Genomic DNA, 20844 nt, shown 5'->3' on the forward strand with positions numbered 1-20844 from the left:
GCACAAGCCAATCATCGTTTTAAAATGCTTACTGACGTGCCGGACGGTAAAATTCCGTGTGATTCCGTGTAGTGCACAAACGCCCTTAGAGTCTGAATAAATGTGGTAGAATTGTCATTTCTGGACTGTTCTTTAACCCTTAACACTCCTATGCGGAGTTTGGCTCAACTTTGTACTTATTAAGCCAAGTCAGATGTTCACTCTTGCACGACTTTATACGGTGCGATTTTAAAAATAATATAAATAAATATATTTACACACTCCACAGTGTTCCAATACAGAACTTATGTGAGACTATTTTTATAAAATGAACTAAGTAATTAATAATTAAATTACCAATACCTTCCATGAATTACCAAATTTATTTTTTTATTGTTTTATTACAGTCAGACATGCTTAGAAAAAATTTATAAGGTTAAGTTTTAATTTTTTTACTTACATTTTATTTTTTTAATATTTCCCATTGCTTCTGTTTTGTTTTTTTGGAATTGGATAACTTTTAAAGTATGCAAACTCTTTATATTAAAAAATGAATAGCCCATATTTTTAGATATAATTTTGTGAAGACAAAAAAACAAGAATAGTGGTTAAATCAATTAAGTAATTGATTTTTAAAATAGCAATAAAAAAAATTAAAAATAACTAAGAAATTTAGGAGTGCTTAGGGTAATGTAATACATATACAGAGTTCAAAACAAAATTCAGTAATTTGATTGAAACCTAACTCTATCCCAATTTATATACACACTTGGATTATCATTTCCCTACACGATATGTACTTTTGATCAAAATATCGCCGCATCCCTTAAATTATATTTCACACAGTAATTTCTGAACTGTAAACTGTTTCAGCTCAAGCTATTCAAATTCCGCAGAAGCGGATTTCTTTGGTGGAATCCAAAAGATAAATAGACATAATTACATAAATATTTCGAGCATAGTCAACACTTAACTAAGATGGAAACCGTTAAATCTTTCAAACACCAATCCTTTTTCAGTCAAACTTAGAATTGTTTAAAAATCACAAAAAATAAATATTAAACGCTTTAACTTTCCCGGGAGTACAATAATTGATGTCCGACTTTCTCTGGGGAATGTGTTCTTTTTAGGGTGGTGACTGACCGGAGCCATTTGTCGTAACGTAACACGTTACAATGCGAGCATTCGTATAGCCAGTACAGTGAGCCGAGCGCTCCATCTATAGTTTCAGATGCTCGATGATGCTCGCTGCGAGCGATGTTACGACGTTACAAAGAAATGCTCCGGTCAATCACCACCCTTACATTAATTTTGATATGATTTCTATCATCAAGATAGAATTTATATAAAAATAATAAAACTCACCATCTCTGGGTTTTATTTTATGACAAAATTACTTACAAATATCCCATTGCTATACAAGTTACATCATACCAACTGACAGACGGACTTCGACGTTCATCAATGTCGATGCTCATTTAAGGAAAATTTGCACTGACATTCATTTATGTCCATACTCCCGGAAAGGTTAAGTAGCAGGAGGTATTAAGTAAGGCTGTTCCCGGTAGGCCGTAGCATTAATAAAAAAACCTAACAAAATTATATATTATATATATATATATATATATATATATATATATATATATATATATATATATATATATATATATATATATATATATTCAATGGATATTATAAAGACTTGCCAAATATGATCACTGTGTGGTGTTAACACATTGATTACGGTGAAGTTTGTCCAAGAAATGTAATTTGACGCAGGGAATATTAGAATAGAACGAAAGAAGATGACAGAAAAGAATCGATAATATTTTTGTATTATCGAGACACATTTACAGCATAGCAAAAATGACAAATAAGACATTTAAGATATGTTTTTTGTGTGCAAAATTGAAGGGTATCCGAAATGCACAAAAATGTACATTGACGATATTTGCAATATAAGGTTTTTGAAACGCATAATTACGTGGATGTCGTAAACAATGTGTTAAACATATACATATGTTTATAACACATATCGGTCACTCCTTTCAAGAACGTCATAAATCAAAAAACTTGATTTTTCAGGAGAACGTTTTTAAAGTTTGAAAATATAATACAATATATTAAAAATAAATATCAAGCCACTTATTGAACTTTTTACTGTGCAACAGATCTTTTTAGGTAAAACCTGAGGGTTTTTTCTTTATTAGAAAAATATTTAGTTTATTTAAAAAAATAATTAAACAATGCCTTTTCTTCAAAATTCAAAAACATCATTTTCTGTCCTGTAGAGGGTAAATATTAAGTTAAAAATATGCCTCTTTTGCTGGGATATAGTACATTTTCTGGGCATTCCGAAAACACGCACAACTGAAAATTGAAGATTTTTTATTTATGACGTTCTTGAAAGGAGTGAGCGATATGTGTTCTATATTGCAAATTATCAAAATAACTTGACATAGGCTAGATAGAAATAAGCACAAAGGTTTAAACACTAATTTTGTATCGACGTTAAGAGGTGCGTAATAGAAGCGCGTTTAACCAAAGCAAAGAACCGGTTAAGCGCGAAATGACAAATCTTGAAGGTGGCAAGATTGGCGTCGTAAGACCAGAAAAGAATTGATATCTGAAACATTCAAGAGTCCACTAAAACATTGTTAGAAATTTAGCTATACATAAGTTTCATTCGCTTTTGTTCGCAAAGCTCTTCGCCAACCGTTTGAAAAAACAGATTATACATATACAATTAGATTAAGTCCGTTTGCTTTTTATAATCTCTTATAAACACTCTCACTGTACGGAATCACAATACTCTTCTTGCGTATGATCAAGAATCGTCACACCATAGTTTTGTGGATGTTGCACCGGGTTTATTTTTATCACTTTTTAGAATTTGGACTTGGATCCTCTCTGATTTTACCACTTTGAAGGCGATATATATTAAAAACGAAGGATATTAATAGTTTTGTTACCGCAAAAAATATGTACCATGTAGCTTTCAACCGGATGAGATAAGTAAATGTATACATAGAAGGAAGATTGAGGAAAACTTAAATACTTTAAAAATATGTGTTCATGACATCTAATGACAATTTTAAATCATGTGTTTTTAACATACTGGTAACACATTTAATGAATACAGCAGTACCTCAATAATCTAAACCTCTGCTAATCCGAACATCTCTGTAATTGCAACACCCACTTTTGAGTTAAATACATGCCTAGAATGGGCTGACCATGTGGATATTCCTGTGCCAGAGAAGATGATTTTACGTAAATTGCGAGACAAAGCTTTTTACTTGTCATTAAATAAATCTCGACCAACTAAAATATATATTCCTTAAAAAAAGTTGAATAAATACATAATTTTTTTTTTTAAAAGGAATTACCCGCAAGGCTTTTATTTTTAGAGGCTTATCTGCAGGTAGTATAGCAAGGGTAGGTAAGGTAAATGTGAAAAATACATCACAAACACCCAGACCAATTGAAAATAAATTTTTCTTGAATTTATTTTTGAATTGGCGGGAATTGAACCCGCGACGCCAGTTTCGCAGTCGAGCGTCTACCCAACTACGCCACGGCGCCTGTCAGTTCACAATACATGTTTGTTTTATTTAACAAAAATACTCTACAAATTCTCTGTACTGTACTCCGAACGCTCCACTGGTCTGAACAGCGATTAAATTTTCGGCATTCAGATTATAGAGGTCCAGCTCTTCATTATTTCACGGGATAATCACAGCAATATAGAGATTAATTAATCAGGAATGAATCTAAAATGCGTCTTAATATATTTTTAAAACAACAAAATGGATGTTGGTACATGTAACATTAGACCCTGTATCCAAAATTTAGAAATTATTTTAAAATGTAATAAGCAATGTCTTTGACTGATCACCTAGCCTTAGCAATAGTCTTAATAACCACCGCGGACGGTAAAGAAAACAGATAAAGAAAAATTATTTAGAACTACTTTTGGCTGTATTCTCAACAGCTAAATGTGCATCTATATCTTTGGCATTATCGGAGCCACATTACATTAACACACTAAGGACGGGAAAGGTATTTCTACCCGTTCGGTCGATTGATGCTTAAGGACGGTAAGGGTATTTTTACCTTCTGCGCCGGCCTCATTTAAAAGTCAGAAAAGAAGGAATTATTCAAGGTTTTTATATAAATATTATACACTAATCTCTTTGTAAAGGGTTAAACTATATGTACCCAATTATCAAATCCTGTAAAAATATCCATCCAAAGTGTGTTAGGAGAGCATAGTTAGCAATTTTAATCATATTGTTGACTCATCATATACTAGGTGTCAGTTTTATATATTACTGATTCATATTGTGAATATTTTCCAGTATCATAACAAAAAGCAGGCTGTTAAATATCTTAGACAATAATTCCGGTTCCTTCATAAAGGACAGGTCTGCCGCTCATTCGATACGCCTTCAGAGTGATTAAACCAGATTCGTAGAATACCGAGTTGAGAGTCTGCACTATTCCAGGCGCGTGTACGCCCGTTTCCGCTTGCGCTACAACTGGTACCAGTCGTCCTGCGTGCGCTGCAGGCGCTGCAGCGAGGAGCGCACGTGGCGGCCCTGCGCCAGCACCACGGTCTCGCCCGCGGGGCCCGCGTAGCCGCTCTGGTAGCCCCCCTCCCCGCCGCCCACCGAGGCCGACTGCCGCAGCCGGGACGTCGGCCTTCTCCGCGTGTAGATCTCGTCCAGATCGCGACCAAACCTGAGAATGAGCGGGTAAAATTACGGAACGTAAAGTGATAACATGCCGTCTCTGATTACATTAACCTTTACCGGTCTAATGCCGAATCTCATTAGATGTGGATTTTTTCCTCCTAGGCCCCATGTAGAATGTCAATAGACATTTTTTCATCATTGGTATTATTAACCCATTGCACCACTAATAAAGAATATATTCATACAACACACTATTTAACTTTGACACATTTTTTTATTGCAATAACATTCAGACTAAATTACACACAAAATAAAAATGGTAAAACATAAAAGCATAATTTGTTTGTTTGTTTATAAGCTAGATCATTATGGCTCATACCCAGGTAGTTTTGGAAGAGTGTGTTCAGTTCAGAGTCAAAAAAGTTATTGTCATTCTGTATGAATGTAAAAAAATCACTTCAAATACAAACTGGCTTTGTAAGTCAATGACAAATTGACCTTGGCCGGCGATTTGCCAGCTTTGTTGCAATTTTAAAATGCAACCTAATTTTTTTTCACTCGTATCTAAAATATTACAACAGTATGTGGAGCAGAGGAGAAATGAATTTTTGCCAATTGGAATGTAATTGTCAGCCTGGAATTTTATTTGTTTGGGGACCGGAACAACCCTTAACAATTAAAATTCATTTGTCATTAACTTTGTGGAACAACATGATTTAAATATATAAATAAAACACTTATACAAGACCACTTTTTGAGTTGAACATGTTTAAATGGTAAATAACTAGTATTGAAAAGAAAATAATAGTTTTTTTTTTGTAATACACATATTTACATCAGATAACCAATCTTTATTTATATCCAGCTACCAATTCAGTCTTTTAATATATATTTTTTTATCAGTTACTTTATTGGACCATAAAAAGAGATAAAAATTCCAATATCAAATTATTGCTTCCTGAATATGTAATAGATGATATGAAAAAAGAAGTATCCAAAAACAATTTATTTATACAATCGATATATTAAAAAAACTTTTTATTTTCTTACCGAATTAAAAAAAATAATTAAACCAAATTTTTGTTCACTAATACTGAATTTGCTTTACTTAGAAGAATCCGCCTCCATAGTGTAGTAGGTAGCTCGTTTGGCTACCATAATAGAAGTCGCGGGTTGGATTCCCAGGGGAGTAATAAAAATAAATAATAAAATAATAAATAAAAGTGTTTTATCATTTGTTTAACATTAATTTCATTAATTGATTCGGCAGTCACTTTGTGGTAAAATCTATCCACTTTTAATTAATGTTTTACTTGGTAAATACCACTATTTCAACATAAGTTTAACATAAACCTGGACTCTATCATTTGTTTAATATTCACCTGGACTGGTATCTGAAGGGTTGATAATCTTGCCTTCATATAATAAATGATAAAATTAATGTTGCGTCAATGTGATGCAGTGCCCTATGCACCATTGGGTTCGGATAAGGATCAGTAGTAGTAGTATTCGAGTCAATATTGATATCTCGATACATTTGAACTGTATTACTAGTGTCTCAACTTGAGACAAAGCATCTATTGTTTTTATACAAAACAGATGGATGACTAGATACTGCTGAAATGCGAATGCTTACATGGTCAGCTGAAGTGTCCCTTAGAGACAAAATAAAGACAACATTTTGAGTTTGTCCAAATATTTTCATATTATTTTTTGACATCTCATCAAAGATGAAGAAAAATATGGAAGTCTGGGCATTTACGGGGCTGACGACCATCATAGGCTGGATTAAGTGACCACTTTACACAAGAGTAACATTCACCAATTCTACCCATTATTGACAACCCCACTACTCAAATTCTTGGAAGTTCTATATATATATATATATGTATATATGAACCAATTTCAAACATTATTCTTGAATCACTAGAACTTCACTAGAGACATCTCGGCTGTCCAAATTAAAAACACAGTAAGGAACATTTTTTTGTAGTACGTTTTTTTTGCATTTTTGGATTAAGTAGAATATACTTAGTCCAAAAATGCAAAAAAAAACGTACTACAAAAAAATGTCCCTTACTGTGTTATGAGTTTGGACAGCCGATCTCAAGGTGAGATGAAAATAAGGTTTTTATTGAGCAGAAACTCTTTCATTAGTATGTGAGGTCTGAATCCTGGATTATAATCACACACATGAGAAACGCCAGAAAATATCATTTTTTTTTATTATTTAAGATCATAATTTTATATTTAAAAAAATAAAAATAATAATAATAATAACAACAAAATAAAGAGTTCACGCATTCGTGGTAGCCTGGCTGTAACATACCCTTATAGTAAGGTGGAGGAAAGGCAATTGAGTTGGTATGGGCACATAGGACGTAGAGAACCTGATCATGTTGTGAAACAGCCAATCGCCATAGATCTTCCTCGAAAGACATCTAGAGGAAGATCAAAAAATTCACAAATGCTTCAGAAAGATAACATGTCGCTCACTCCTTTCAAGAGCGTCATAAATCAAAAATGGTCAATTTTCAGTTGTGCGTGTTTTCGGAATGCCCAGAAAATGTACTATATCCCAGCAAAAGAGGCATATTTTTAACTTAATATTTACCCTCTACAGGGCAGAAAGTGTTGTTTTTGCATTTTCAAAAAAAATGTATTGTTTAATTATTTTTTTAAATATACTAAATATTTTTCTAATGGAGAAAAAACCTTCAGGTTTTACCTAAAAAGATCTGTTGCAGAGTGAAGAGTTCAATAAGTGGCTTGATATCATTTTTTTAAATAATTGTATTATATTTTTAAACTTTTAAAATGTTCCCCTGAAAAATCAAGTTTTTTTTATTTATGACGTTCTTGAAAGGTGTGAGCGATGTGTCTAAGTATTACATTTTAACTCAAACACTGATTTTTTGAGTCTATAAATGATTCTAAGGCATGGCCTAGGTGACACTGTCCATGATAGAAGGACCTACAATCTGAGTATGGGGAGAGCTGACCCCAACAGTCTATAATATAGACTCTATATAGACGATAAGTAAGGATGAAGCCAGGAAGAAGAAGAAGAATATGTCTGTGCATCCCATGTTCTGATTTCAATACACTTCTCAATTGAACCCGGGACCTCCAGCCTATAGCCAAACGCACTAACCACTACACTACGGAGCCGGACAGTACAAATAGCAGTTAGATATATATTAACCTTCAAAAAATATAAACATAACCGCTAAGATTCATTATGCGGATGGCTTACACATGTGTTTACATAAGAATAAGGCTACTGTTCACTGTGTCAACACACAAAATTATAAAGAAAAATAAAAAAAAAACTATCTTAAAACTTGATCACCCTAAATTTTCCTCTGTCTTCCTCTGCTACTAACCACATTTGCCTCATCAATTTGTTTTACTGTTCTTTCTTCACTCATTCGTTCCTCATGCCCAAAACATCTCAACACACATTTCTTAATTTTATTGATAATGCTCATTTCAGCCTTGCATTCTTTCCTCATATCACCATTTGAACATCTATCATATGTCGTTTTGCCATCTGAGGGATCACATTTTGACTGCAGTCAGTCTACTTTCATCCTTCTTTTGCCAACTCATACATTACGGTCAAAACTAGGACTCCGTTGTGTACTGCCAGTTTAGCTTTCGCTGACAGATTTTCATTTGCTATAACAGATTTCGGTCACAACTGTCGTCAAGAAAAGGCGATTCAGTTGGCTTGGCCATGTACTCCGCATGCCTCCTGAGAGCCGCCATCAAGCTTGCCTCTTTTACAAGGCATCAGGTTCGCGCCGCCCAGGACGACCACTGCTGACAATTCGTTGGCAGTTCTCGTCAGAACTTCGGGACGCGGATCTGACTTGGGAGGATGCAAGGGAGCTGGCAGCCGACAGAAAAGCCTGGAGACAGTTTGTGGACTCCATATGCTCCACCTAGGGAGCGGATATGGTTTAATAATAACTGATTTCAGGGCAACATTTACTCTCCTTTCTATATCCTTATCAATTATTTATGCATGCCTAGAAAACATACTTCAGAAATAAACAAAATCATCTTCCTGTTCCCTAAATTTCCCTATTCACCAATATTTTACACCCAGATCTACATTCATCTCTTTCAAAAACCATAACTTTGGATTTGCCAACATTCATAAGCTTTCCTTGCACACATTTTACAACTTTGTCACCAACGCCTGCAGGTCTTCTCTGCTATGGGCAAGAAGAACAGCATCCTCAGCATACAAAAGGCGACAGATGGTCAAATCGTTCACAAAATTATAAAGAAAAACAACTTATTTACTATTGCGATTTGAAGGTTTTTCAACACGTAAAATACTGAGCATTATTACACTTTTTACAAATCTGACTGGCTTCATTTTTTCGATAATTTATTGAATTTTAAACAAACTCACAAGTGTACTGTAAGAGAGCTAATTGACACTAAGTGTAAAGACATGAATTTGACCCAGTAATCATTTCCTTAAGTGAAAACGTATACACATGTATAATATAATTTTACACACTAAAGGAAACAATTTCTTTAAATAGTCCAAGCACGATTTTTTCAGTACACCAAATTTCTTTTACTGTCCGCCGTAATGGTCAGAATGCTCAGCTACCGTACTGAAGGTTCCGGGTTCAATTCCTAGAAGGAGTCAAATAAATTTAAGTGATATTTTCACTCTAATATTTATTCAATATTACCCTGGACTGGTACCTGAAGCGGAGGGCTGATCACCTCTCTTTCATGTTTTAATGATCAAGGTAACATTGCGTTTATATGATGCAGTGCCCTATGCACCATCGGGTGCGGATAAGGGTTTAAAAAAAATATTCATAATAAATTTATTGATTTTATCTCGGCTAATAATAATAATAATACTAAAACAAATTTATGGGGCGAATGTGGTTGGAGAAGCAGAGGAAGACCAAGGAAAACCTTGGCATGATCAATTATTTCAAATACTTGAAATTGGTCAGGTCAGAAGAAGATAGGTATGCATTTTCAAACACCGTATGTGAATCTAGTCTAAATTTTAGAAGTGCGTCCTTGGGACATTGAAGAATGAAGAGGGGGTAGGAACTGTTTCTTATTAATATTTATTTATTTATTATCAACGAGAACAAAGACAATAGGGGGGAGGCTCTAGTCATTGTCATATTGTTAATTACAGGTTAATTATTATTTTTATAACTTTTTGTATTAATAATAAAGATTTCTACATTATTGTTATTAAATGCGTGATTGGTTATAAAATGGGGAGCAAACTCTGAAAAATTATGGACAAAAATACAGATAAGTTTAATTCTAAAGTTTTTTTAATACATTTATCTTGGCGCAGAAGTTTGGCTCAAATCCCCCGCAATAAAACTGCCAGTAAAGTGTAGAAATGTGTAAAAATTACGATATAATATAGAAGACTAGAGATAAGGATGTGACCTTTTAACACACACATGTGTACATGATCTTAATATGGGAATCAATAGATAAGTCCGCTACATAACATAACATAACATAATTCTAAATAACATAAGCCATGTAATTTAGAATAAAATGAGCAAGAGCTCATTATTCTCCAAGCACAAGAACTCGGTCTATTTTTTAGAAAGGCTAAGCACAACTAAAATTATAAGATTGTATTAAGTAGAAATGTATAGAAAAGTGTCGGGTTGTGGTCCATGGTTAGTGTCGCAGACTCTTAGATCAGAGTTTCTCGGTTCGAACCCACTCTACCACAATTTGATACCTATTTCTAATAATGAGCCGCTTAGGCTCACAGAAATAGGATGAAATTGAAATATTTGCGTAAATAATAAAAATACAAATATATCAACTTTTTTTTTTAATTGTATTAAATTATGCAAAAAAATATAACTATATTTTTAAAAAAATACATGTAATTTAAGTAATAACATCTATAAGTCCGATTTTTTATTATTTCTTGGGTCTACTTTAGACGGAACATAACATTATTATTTAAATAGATAATTGGTACATAAAGTGTTTATGGTAATATCAATATCTGTGAAAACAACATGTTTTGATGTCTCTTAACCCTTTAGCTATCAAAATTCGATATATCACCTACCAAAATTTGATATATCGGCTTTCGGTGCTCTAGCGAAAAATACCAGATCCGTCGAATCTGTCATCATATTTATAAAAGTATCAGATACATTTTTGACAGTATGTTAGGAATTCCTTCAGGGTTGTGTAAAAATTTTCGATTGAAATTATGTTTTTTTTCCCAATAAGTAGTTTTAATTTTACAAAAATTTAAGTTACAAAAATACTTAAAGGAAAAATGAGAAAAACAAAAAAAATTAAACCAATTTTGCTTCCGTGAAAATTAAGTTTTGTAAAGCTGTGATATTTTTCAAATAGATACATTTTTACGTGTCGGGGCTTATCAACAATATGCAATAAATTAATACAAATACAATACAAATATTATAAAAAAAATAATAAAACCCTTATCCGCACCCAAATGGTGCATAGGGCACTGTCATATAAACGCAGTGTTATCTTAAACGTTTATACATGAAGGAAAGGTGACCAGCCTTCCCCTTCAGGTACCAGTCTATGGTAATTTTGAATAAATATTACAGTGAAGAAATCACTAATATTCATTTTACCCCCCTTGGGAATCGAACCCGGAACCTCCAGAACGGTAGCCGAGCGTGCTGACCATTACACTACGGAGGCGGACAAATACAAATATTGCAAAACTAAAAAAATATATACATATATATTCGGTAATTACTCACACCCCTCTACTCTATTCCTTTCAATACCGGATGTTGTCAGGAAGTCGTTTGATTTGCAGTGCTCTGCGGACGGCGTAAAAAGGAGTTAGACATAAAGAGACCAGCATTTACTCAGTCGATTTTTCATAACATTATGGCATCATTTAGTCACTCTGCAAGTATTCACATTAGAGTGTAAAATCACCAATATTTGTTGTCATATTCCTCCCTCGTGGAAATCGAACCCGGGACCTCCAGCACGGTAGCTAAACATGTCTAAACCATTATACCACGAAGGCGAACAAACAATTTCTAACATAGCAACCACAAAAGTCCTGGTAGCCAAAAGGGTTAACAATAATAGATGCAACATTTTGAGTGTGTCCAAATACTTGTTCACAAAATCTGGATTATCTCCAATTACAGGAGTTATTTTCATATTATTTTTTAACATCTCATCAAAGATGAAGAAGAATATGGAAGTCTGGGCATTTACGGGGCTGACGACCGTCATCGGCTGGTTTAAGTGATCACTTTACACACGTGTAACATTCACCAATTCTACCCATTATTGACTACCACACTACTCAAATTCTTGGAAGTTCTATATATATGAACCAATTTAGAAACCTCTTTACAATTCTTTACATCCCACCAATAGATGTCTCTAGTGAAGTTCTAGTGATTCAAGAACAAGGTTTCTAAATTGGTTCATATATATAGAACTTCCAAGAATTTGAGTAGTGTGGTTGTCAATAATGGGTAGAATTGGTGAATGTTACACGTGTGTAAAGTGATCACTTAAACCAGCCGATGACGGTCGTCAGCCCCGTAAATGCCCAGACTTCCATATTCTTCTTCATCTTTGATGAGATGTTAAAAAATAATATGAAAATAATAGATGCCATTTGAGTTGTAATTGACGGCCCTGCTGTCGCATAAAAGAATGAATAATCTAGACAAGTATGTCAACTTTTCTTTCATAATGTAAGCGGAAGATAATAATTTGTAAAAGTTTCACAATATTCCGTTCAAATTAGACGTTGAGTGTACACATAAAGTAGGAAATAATCAGTAAATCCGCAAACTACTTAATTTCTTTACAAAGCTAACGCTGCAGAAATTGATAATACTTAAATAAACATTGGAGTCTGCTTACATAACACAGTCAAGGGCACCGAGTACACGTTTCATATTTATTTGCATTCTTAAAACACAACATAGCGTAGTTAACCATTACGGTGCTAAGAGTGGAATTTTCATCATTGAAATTCTATGCATATATACACTGGGTCTCTTTTTATGCGATAGATACATTCCACGGGGAGTCGCGTCAAAAAAAAACAGATAAAAAAAGTATTTATTGACTTAATTTGTAGAACTCCATTTTAATTTATGTATTAATTTTAAATCAAACACAGATTTTTTGAGTCTACTAAGTTGTATTTTATTAACAAAAAACACATAAAAAAATTTATATTGTGACAATTGTTTCGCCTTGTTAGGGCATTATCAAACGAATCAAATATCATGACATTCGTTTGATAATGCCCTAACAAGGCGAAACAATTGTCACAATATAATTTTTTTTATGTGTTTTTTGTTAATAAAATACAACTTAGTAGACTCAAAAAATCTGTGTTTGATTTAAAATTAATACATAAGATAAAAAAAGACTTGAAGTACATACAAAACCGGTGGATAGGTTCCATTATTTTTAAAAACCGCATAACTTCAAATCAAAATGATAGAATGTACTAAAAATTGCATAAAAAAAGGTTGTAAAAAATCATAATTATAAAAACATAAGATCCACATAAAAACATACCCGTGAATATGTTTTTATGTGGATCTTATGTTTTTATTTTTATGATTTTTTACAAACTTTTTTTATGAAAAACATAACATATAAAGTGTATATTTAAGTATGTTTTATAAGGATGGAAAGATTGATAATGATATAGAAAGGGGAATGAATGCTGGGTAAATGCTACAGAGTAAATAACTAACCATCACGTCGCTTCAAACTTTCTTCGCCTCTTCCACGTTCATGCATCTCCTCATACACACACGCCGATTATTTGGACTTCTGACCTGACCACTTTCAAGTATTTGACATACCTGATCTCAGACGAATGTGAGGCAAAATGAGGTATGAATTTGTGGACAGCAACACCGTTGCGTCCCGCGCCGATACAAACAAAACCGAAGAAATCCGAAAAGTTCCGAACGCGCCGAGCCGAACAAAGACGAAGGCATCCAACGTCCAAGAGTCGGACCCGAAAAACCAAGAGAATCGTTTAGGCTGTCAACGGGAGCAGACGCGTAATTTAGATTTTAACTTCACTTCTTTATCTGCAAATGTTATAAATTATTTGCCATTATTTGATTTTAGTATTTAGAGTAGTTTATATTAATTTCAATAAAAGAAGCAACTATAAGTACATTATTTTATTTCATTCTGTGCACCAACCACTACATTAACAAAAACGATCACCAACACGTGATCACAGAAATGCGGCAACAAACCACCATAAAAATAGCTGATCCCGAAGCCAAGAGCTATAAATTGATATAAGTAAAGAATGCAAGGCTGAGATGAGCATTATTGATAAAATTTAGAGAGGTGTGTTGAGATGGTTTAGTCATGTGACTCAAATGAGTGAAGAAAGAAAAGTAAAACAAGTTTAGGAGGCGAATGTAGTCGGTAATAGAAGCAGAGGAAGACTGAGGAAACCGAGGAAAAATAAATGGGTTCGCGAGTCTGAGATCTTTTCTGATGTGGCACGCAGGAAAAACTAATCGGGGACCGCTACAATAGATGAATTTTTTAAACACTTTTCTCACAATAGAGTATTATCACTCGGGAGGAATGTCTAATTTAACATACTCAACTTATAAAGGATCGTGTAAGACTCGTTTTGTGTTTATAACAGCCGTTATAATCAATATTTTTATTCGTCATTTTCTTTAGCAAAATTCGATTTCGTAAAAACGTTGTTTTCGTAAGTTGGTAACGAATGATGTCACAGAAACGAATCGACACTAATACTATTACAGCTCTATAAAGCAGATACATAAAGGGATACGCCCCATATCACACCCGATGATGCAAAATTTAATGACATATAGCGGTGTTCGTTTTTCGTTTTATTAAAATATCTTAAGTTTAAACCTTCATATTTTTTCAGATTTCAATAAGAATGCTACCGATAGTCTTGTGATTTTTCATATAAATTTATTAGCCAATAATAACACATCATGAAATGATCCATTGCTGAATATATTTTCCACAAGGACACCAGTCCATTAGAATTCCTTAATTACACAAGACTTTGAGTGAAGTTCACGTAGTTTGAAGTGTTATCTTTCTTACGGCACTTACGGCATTTATTTATGTGCCGACACATATACACAATACTTAGTTCAACAAATTCCAAAGCAATAAATTAAATCTAAATCTCGCTATTAAGATAATAATTAATTAACTAACTAACTAACTAACCATCACGCCGCTTCCCCGCAGGGGTAGGCAGAGAGAGTAGAGCGCCAAACCACTCTGTCCTTGCAAACATTTTTCGCCTCTTCCACGTTCATGCATCTCCTCATACATACCCGCCGATTGTTGCGACTCTTAACCTGACCACTTTCAAGTATTTGGCATACCTGATCGTGCCATGTTTTTCTCGGTCTTCCTCTGCTTCTTTCCCCGCTAACATTCGCCTCATAAATTTGTTTTACCTTTATTATTTTTTTGACATCTCATCAAAGATGAAGAAGAATATGGAAGTCTGGGCATTTACGGGGCTGACGACCGTCATAGGCTGGTTTAAGTGATCACTTTACACACGTGTAACATTCACCTTCATGTTTTACTTTTCTTTCCTCACTCATTCGTTCTACATGTCCAAACCATCTCAACACACCTTTCTTCATTTTATCGATAATGCTTATCTCAGCTTTGCATTCCATCCTTATTTCACTATTCGGACTTCTATCATACATTGTTTTGTCGCACATTCTTCTGAGAGATCGCATTTCATAATAATAATTAATTTAATAATAATTAATTTGTTACAAGTAATAACTTGCATGGAAGGTTATTCAAATTCAACTAACCAACACGCCTCTTCATGGTGAGCTACACGGAATTTTACCGTCCGACTGTCAGTCTTTGAAAACTTTATAATATGCATCATTAAGTCAATATTACATATTTTAGAGTTAACGTTTTTTGCCAGTACACCCACGATATGTTCTCTCCTGTTTTCCTTCATATAGGTATGCAAAAAATTTCAACTACATGATCTTCACAAAAAAAAAAATTATATTAAAACGATATTTTTTTCATTTTTAATTAATGTTTTACATAGTAAATACCACTATTTCTTAAAATCTACTGTGACACGTGTTTCGATGCATTCTACATCATTTTCAAACACGGAATGCATCGAAACACGTGTCACAGTAGATTTTAAGAAATAGTGGTATTTACTAAGTAAAACATTTATTAAAAATGGATAGATTTTACCACAAAGCCACTGCCGAATCAATTAATGAAGATATTTTTTTCAATACCCCGCATTTACATTTTCTCCCCATTTAAGTTTTTTTCTCCCATCCGTTAAAAAATGTAAAATAAGGGTTTGACTACAGATGTAATGATCACTCACTCGCTCTGTTCGGTGGTTCTTTTGACATCCTTCTTGATGATGGCCAGGGAGGAGTCCACTCTGCTGAGGAAGTCATCGAAGGTGGCCTTCTCGTCGGGGCTGCCCACCGGCATGGCGGAGGCACTGGGGAGGCCGGCGATGGAGGCCCGGTGCGTCACCGTGTCCGGCACATCGGGACTCGTGTCCGGAGAGAAAGCGTCTTTGGGAACAGGGATCATGAGATACTCCCGTAGGAACAGGCTGTCCGAAGCAAACAGTCGATTCGCTCGCCTGATCTTCTCGGTCTGAAAAATAAAAAAAAATAAAATATTTACAACATTCTGAGTGTGTCCAAGTACTTGTTCACAAATCTGGATTATCTCCGCCTCCGTATTGTAATAGTCAGCACGCTTGGCAACCACACTGGAGGCCTTGGGTTCGATTCCCAGGAGTGGTCAAACAAATATAAGGATTTTTTTCACAGAAATATTTATTCAATATTATCCTGGACTGGTACCTGAAGCGGAGCACTGATCACCTTTCCTTCATATGTTAACAATCAAGATAACTCTGCGTTTATATTATGCAGTGCCCTATGCACCATTGGTTGATAAAGGGTTTGAGTTACAGCAACACCTTGTTTTCCTTAGGGACACTTATAAATTTTAACATATTTGTGGACATTTTTTTCATGTATGAGACACTTGTTTTATACTTGTTAATTGAGTATTTTTTCTCCGAAATGATGTAATGTAAGCTTGATCGTTAATACATGGTGGCAAATTAGTAACATATTGAATAAATATTGAAGTGAACAAAATAAATATACAATTTTTACCTTATCTTTTACCAAAGGGTTTAATATTGAAACCTGTATGCAGTTAGATAGACATAAGGAAAGGATTGTATGAAAATACTAAATATTTCCATAAATACTTTTGTAGCAGATCGAAACTCCGTTGGGAACATTGTTTTTCTAAACTGTCAAGTGACAAGTTAAAATATTTCCTTTAGTCCTGATCGAGTACGTTGGATTTGAGAAATAAAATTAATAAAAATAAATTAACTGCCATGACATTCACCTAGAAAGTTAGCTAAGACGTCATGTGATTGTATTTGTATATAATAAGTGCAGTTATGAAATAATTAACAATACGTCAGTCACTTACTGTCACTCCGTATTTTAGCGCGATTCCTTGAAGTGTTTCGCCCTTCAGAACAATGTGTTTGACCAGATCTTCTTGCCGTTTGACGTGGTTCGAGGTGCTGCCGTACCTTTTCAGCTGCCAACCCGAATCTCGGATAGATTTCCTCTCGTCGAACAGCCGTTCCTCCTCCATGTTTAGTCACAAAATCACAAATGAAAACATCTGCGATTCGCATTCTCTTTCGCACGAAGTTCATTGCGTTCATTAGGTATGATTCAGACGACCAATGAAAATTACGTAGATACTTTTGAACTGTCACATTTCACAAATAAATACCTACTTTAGAAAAAAACGATTTGTGGGCTAAAAATCTTGTAAAAGGACTTAAAATATAGGCATTTCATTTAAATGATCCATTTAATGGTAGTTGCTCATTTAGTTAAGTATTCCGATTACGCTATCCTAAAATATTATTTAATTGAATGAATCTCTGAAAAAAATATTGATTTAGTTGTTATTGTATTATCTTACCTGCATTCTAGAATAAAAGATGGGTTTAAGGTGGATAAAAAGAGTTAAAGAAGTCTCTCTCATTTATGAGATACTTCCATTACAGCTTAATTTTGATTGATATTAAAACGCCACTTTTGCCTCATGGTCCATTTCCAATAGTTTATTATATTAGGATCTACAATTTGTTTTACTGTAAACAAATATCTTTTAAACAATATCAGAAAAAATCCAAAGGAAACGATAAAAACATTTTTTCCCTATTTACAACATTCAATATTTCGAAATTTATAATTACTTAAAATAGTTTTTAAACTCTCAGTCAGAATGATTTTTTTTTAGAAAAAATATTGCACCTTAAAACTAACTGTTAGAGCAATATTGTCATTCAATTTTAAAAACTTCCAAATAATGTTTTATTTACATCATGTTAAACAATAAATTGCAGTTCAAAAACTGAAGCCATATTTATTTTTTTTAAATCTTGTTCTTGTACTCGGTGAGGAATTCATAAAATGTTGGATAAGAACAGTAATATAAAAAATAATAAAAACATTGGTTGATTTGATTGATTTTCATTGTAAAAATTCCTACGACATTCATTATCCTCAATTCCGATCAAAATCACTGCCATTTGAGGTTTTAAAATGGAATTTTATTTGTATTATCTCCTGATTCTTTGATATGTTGGTTATTGCTATTTACAATCGAAATCTTCAACAATACCAAAGTTATTTAGTTTACCTTGCACGTTAAAAAAAATTAAGCACAAATCTATTTTAATTTTTTTTTATTAATTAATAACTATTTATTTTTCTGGTCCTCAATTAATGTGAAATATCGCAAACAGATAACAATAATTTGTTGAGTTAAGGTTTATAGAAACATTAATTCATATAAAAGTATAATAATTAGTCACACTTTAGGTACTAGTCCGGGAAAATATTAAATTAATGTTAGAGTGAAAAAATATCATATCCGGAACCCCCACCATGGTAGCCGAACGCAATAACCACTACCCACTACACTATGAAGGGAAATGTTATAGACTCTAATCAACCAGCAAATGCCGTTTATTTTTATTTGATTTTAGTGACAAAACATTTTTTGTTAATTCTAATTTGACTTTTTTCCTTGATAAACATATTTATATATGTTTATCAAGGATGCTGAAATAAATTATCTTTAAATAAATGCTGCAATATTTTTTTAAAGGCCTACAATAAAAATATCAACTATCATAATTTCTAACTAAAAGAAGCTTTCCATTGTTATAATTGTTTTATGTACTATTTTTCAAATAAATAATCTTTTGAAAATAAAAGTTGATCCGTGTAAATCACATTATATAATACTATGGTAACATTTTTAATACGCGCATGCTCATTGGTTATTTTTTCGCAATGAATAGATCTTTTTTCAAGCTGGTCACACACGGCTCCGAGCAGTCGATTTGTTTTGGCCGCGGCGGCCGTTCGCGGGCGGCTTTAGTGAGCGTCCACCGAACATCTGTCAGTTCAGTGATGTTTTTATGTGTGAACAATAGTGCGAGGTATTATTTGAAGTTATTGTGCGCGCAGAATGGAATTATTTTGTGAAATTAACTAAAGTTTTATTCATACATTCTAAAAATGGTTACTCTCAGCAGCGGGAAGAGGGGTGAGTTTTTTGTTTTGCAAAATTTTAATGTAGTTTTAATTACTTCCTTTTTGTGATTTTATCGATCCGTTGTTGATAAATTCGAACGTACACCGGCTGGTAAGGATATATTGTAACTCTGTATATTTTTTGTATCGTCGAATAGCATGCGCTGACTTCTCGTACACACCCACCCGTCTGTCCCATTTTCGGCCAAATTAGGGGGTGCGAAAATTCTCTGATATTCGCTCGATTATATCGATATCAGTGTGATTTTCGCCATTAAAGCTGTTAAATATCAGACGAAATTTATTTATCGATTAGTTAAAAATAGCCAGCTCGAAGGATCAAAGGATCCGCCCTACACCTACCCTCGAGACGGTACTGGGAATGGCAAATAATTTTATTTGCACTAAATATCGCTTATCGCAATTTCCTCTCCGGCTGATAAAACATTAAAAAAAAACACCCAACAATGTTTGTTACAAATTTTATTCATAAATCATTCCTAACATAAGTATCAGAAACACATACTTACCCAAATAGTTTCTTTGCTTTTAATAATCAATATCATGTACCCGAGTATAAACAATATACTAATCATTATTATACCTTAGATATACGTAAACATATTTTTTTTCTTAGCAAAAATAACAATACCTCAATTCTGTCTATCTACGTAGCGTAGCGATTAGACAGTTCGCTCACTCCTTTCAAGAACCTCAAATAAAAAAACTTGATTTTTCAGGAGACGATTTTAAAGTTTAAAAATATAATGAAATAAATTAAAATAAAAATCAAGCCACTTATTGAACTTTTTACTGTGCAACAGATATTTTTAGGTAAAACCTGAAGGTTTTTTCTCCATTGAAAAATATTTAGTATGTTTAAAAAATAATAAAACAATACCTTTTCTTCAAAATGCAAAAACAACACTTTCTGCCCTGTAGCGGGTAAATATTAAGTTAAGAATATGCCGCTTTTGCTGGGATATAGTACATTTTCTGGGCATTCCGAAAACATGCACAACTGAAAATTGTCGATTTTTGATTTATGACGTTCTTGAAAGGAGTGAGCGAGTTGGGTAGCTACCCAGAGTCAATATAATTTTTCGCAATATCAATATATAATTGTGGACCGGCACTTGAAGTGTATTATTGATCACTGATCACTGATCATATCGAACACATCGCAGAGCCGTATGCAGGTGGGGATAAAGTTTTATTTTGTGTATTCTCATTTAAATGATTAAATCATTAGTCTGATTTAAATGCTTTATTTAGTAAATCTAGTACGGGTTGTTACCCAGATTGAACGCTGTTTTTACTACTACCATCACTCCGTTTCCTTGCAGGGGTAGGCAAGGTGGATGGAACGCCACACTCTTCTGTCCTGACATACACTCCTAGCTTCCTTCACATCCATACATCTAGTCAACAATACGCTATTTTTGCTATAA

At 33.6% G+C, this 20844-nt stretch overlaps 2 protein-coding genes across 3 annotated transcripts in view; one reads left to right on the forward strand and one right to left on the reverse strand.

Annotated features, from left to right (window-relative positions):
* Positions 1-1671: 1671 nt before the first annotated feature.
* On the reverse strand, positions 1672-17447 carry LOC148310770 (lysM and putative peptidoglycan-binding domain-containing protein 2-like). The gene is made up of 3 exons (XM_088257727.1): positions 17259-17447; positions 16111-16394; positions 1672-4722 (listed from the first exon to the last, which is right to left on the reverse strand). Exons 1-3 carry the CDS (start codon positions 17427-17429, stop codon positions 4515-4517), a joined length of 663 nt encoding a protein of 220 aa, XP_088113853.1. The 5' UTR covers positions 17430-17447; the 3' UTR covers positions 1672-4514.
* A 1756-nt stretch (positions 17448-19203) lies between these two features.
* Positions 19204-20844, forward strand: part of Myo81F (unconventional myosin 81F) — a 115528-nt gene continuing 113887 nt past the window's right edge. For both annotated transcript variants that reach the window (XM_088257748.1, XM_088257749.1), the window contains exon 1: positions 19204-19406. In XM_088257748.1, the coding sequence (XP_088113874.1) occupies positions 19379-19406 (28 nt within the window). In that variant the 5' untranslated portion in view covers positions 19204-19378. The remainder of the gene's footprint in view (positions 19407-20844) is intronic.

This window comes from Brachycentrus maculatus, unplaced genomic scaffold, assembly GCF_059751285.1.
Source record: "Brachycentrus maculatus isolate JH-2025_06_01 unplaced genomic scaffold, ASM5975128v1 h1tg000087l, whole genome shotgun sequence".
Taxonomy (NCBI): domain Eukaryota; kingdom Metazoa; phylum Arthropoda; class Insecta; order Trichoptera; family Brachycentridae; genus Brachycentrus; species Brachycentrus maculatus.

What these genes read in the sequence shown, in the direction of transcription:
- LOC148310770 (XM_088257727.1), bottom strand. Translation starts at nt 17,429, where the DNA reads ATGGAGGAGGAACGGCTGTTCGACGAGAGGAAATCTATCCGAGATTCG. An exon ending in CGCTAAAATACGGAGTGACA is followed by an intron (nt 16,395 to 17,258) that starts GTAAGTGACTGA and finishes TTTATTTTTCAG; the next exon opens with ACCGAGAAGATCAGGCGAGC. An exon ending in AGAACCACCGAACAGAGCGA is followed by an intron (nt 4,723 to 16,110) that starts GTGAGTGATCAT and finishes GCTCATTCTCAG; the next exon opens with GTTTGGTCGCGATCTGGACG.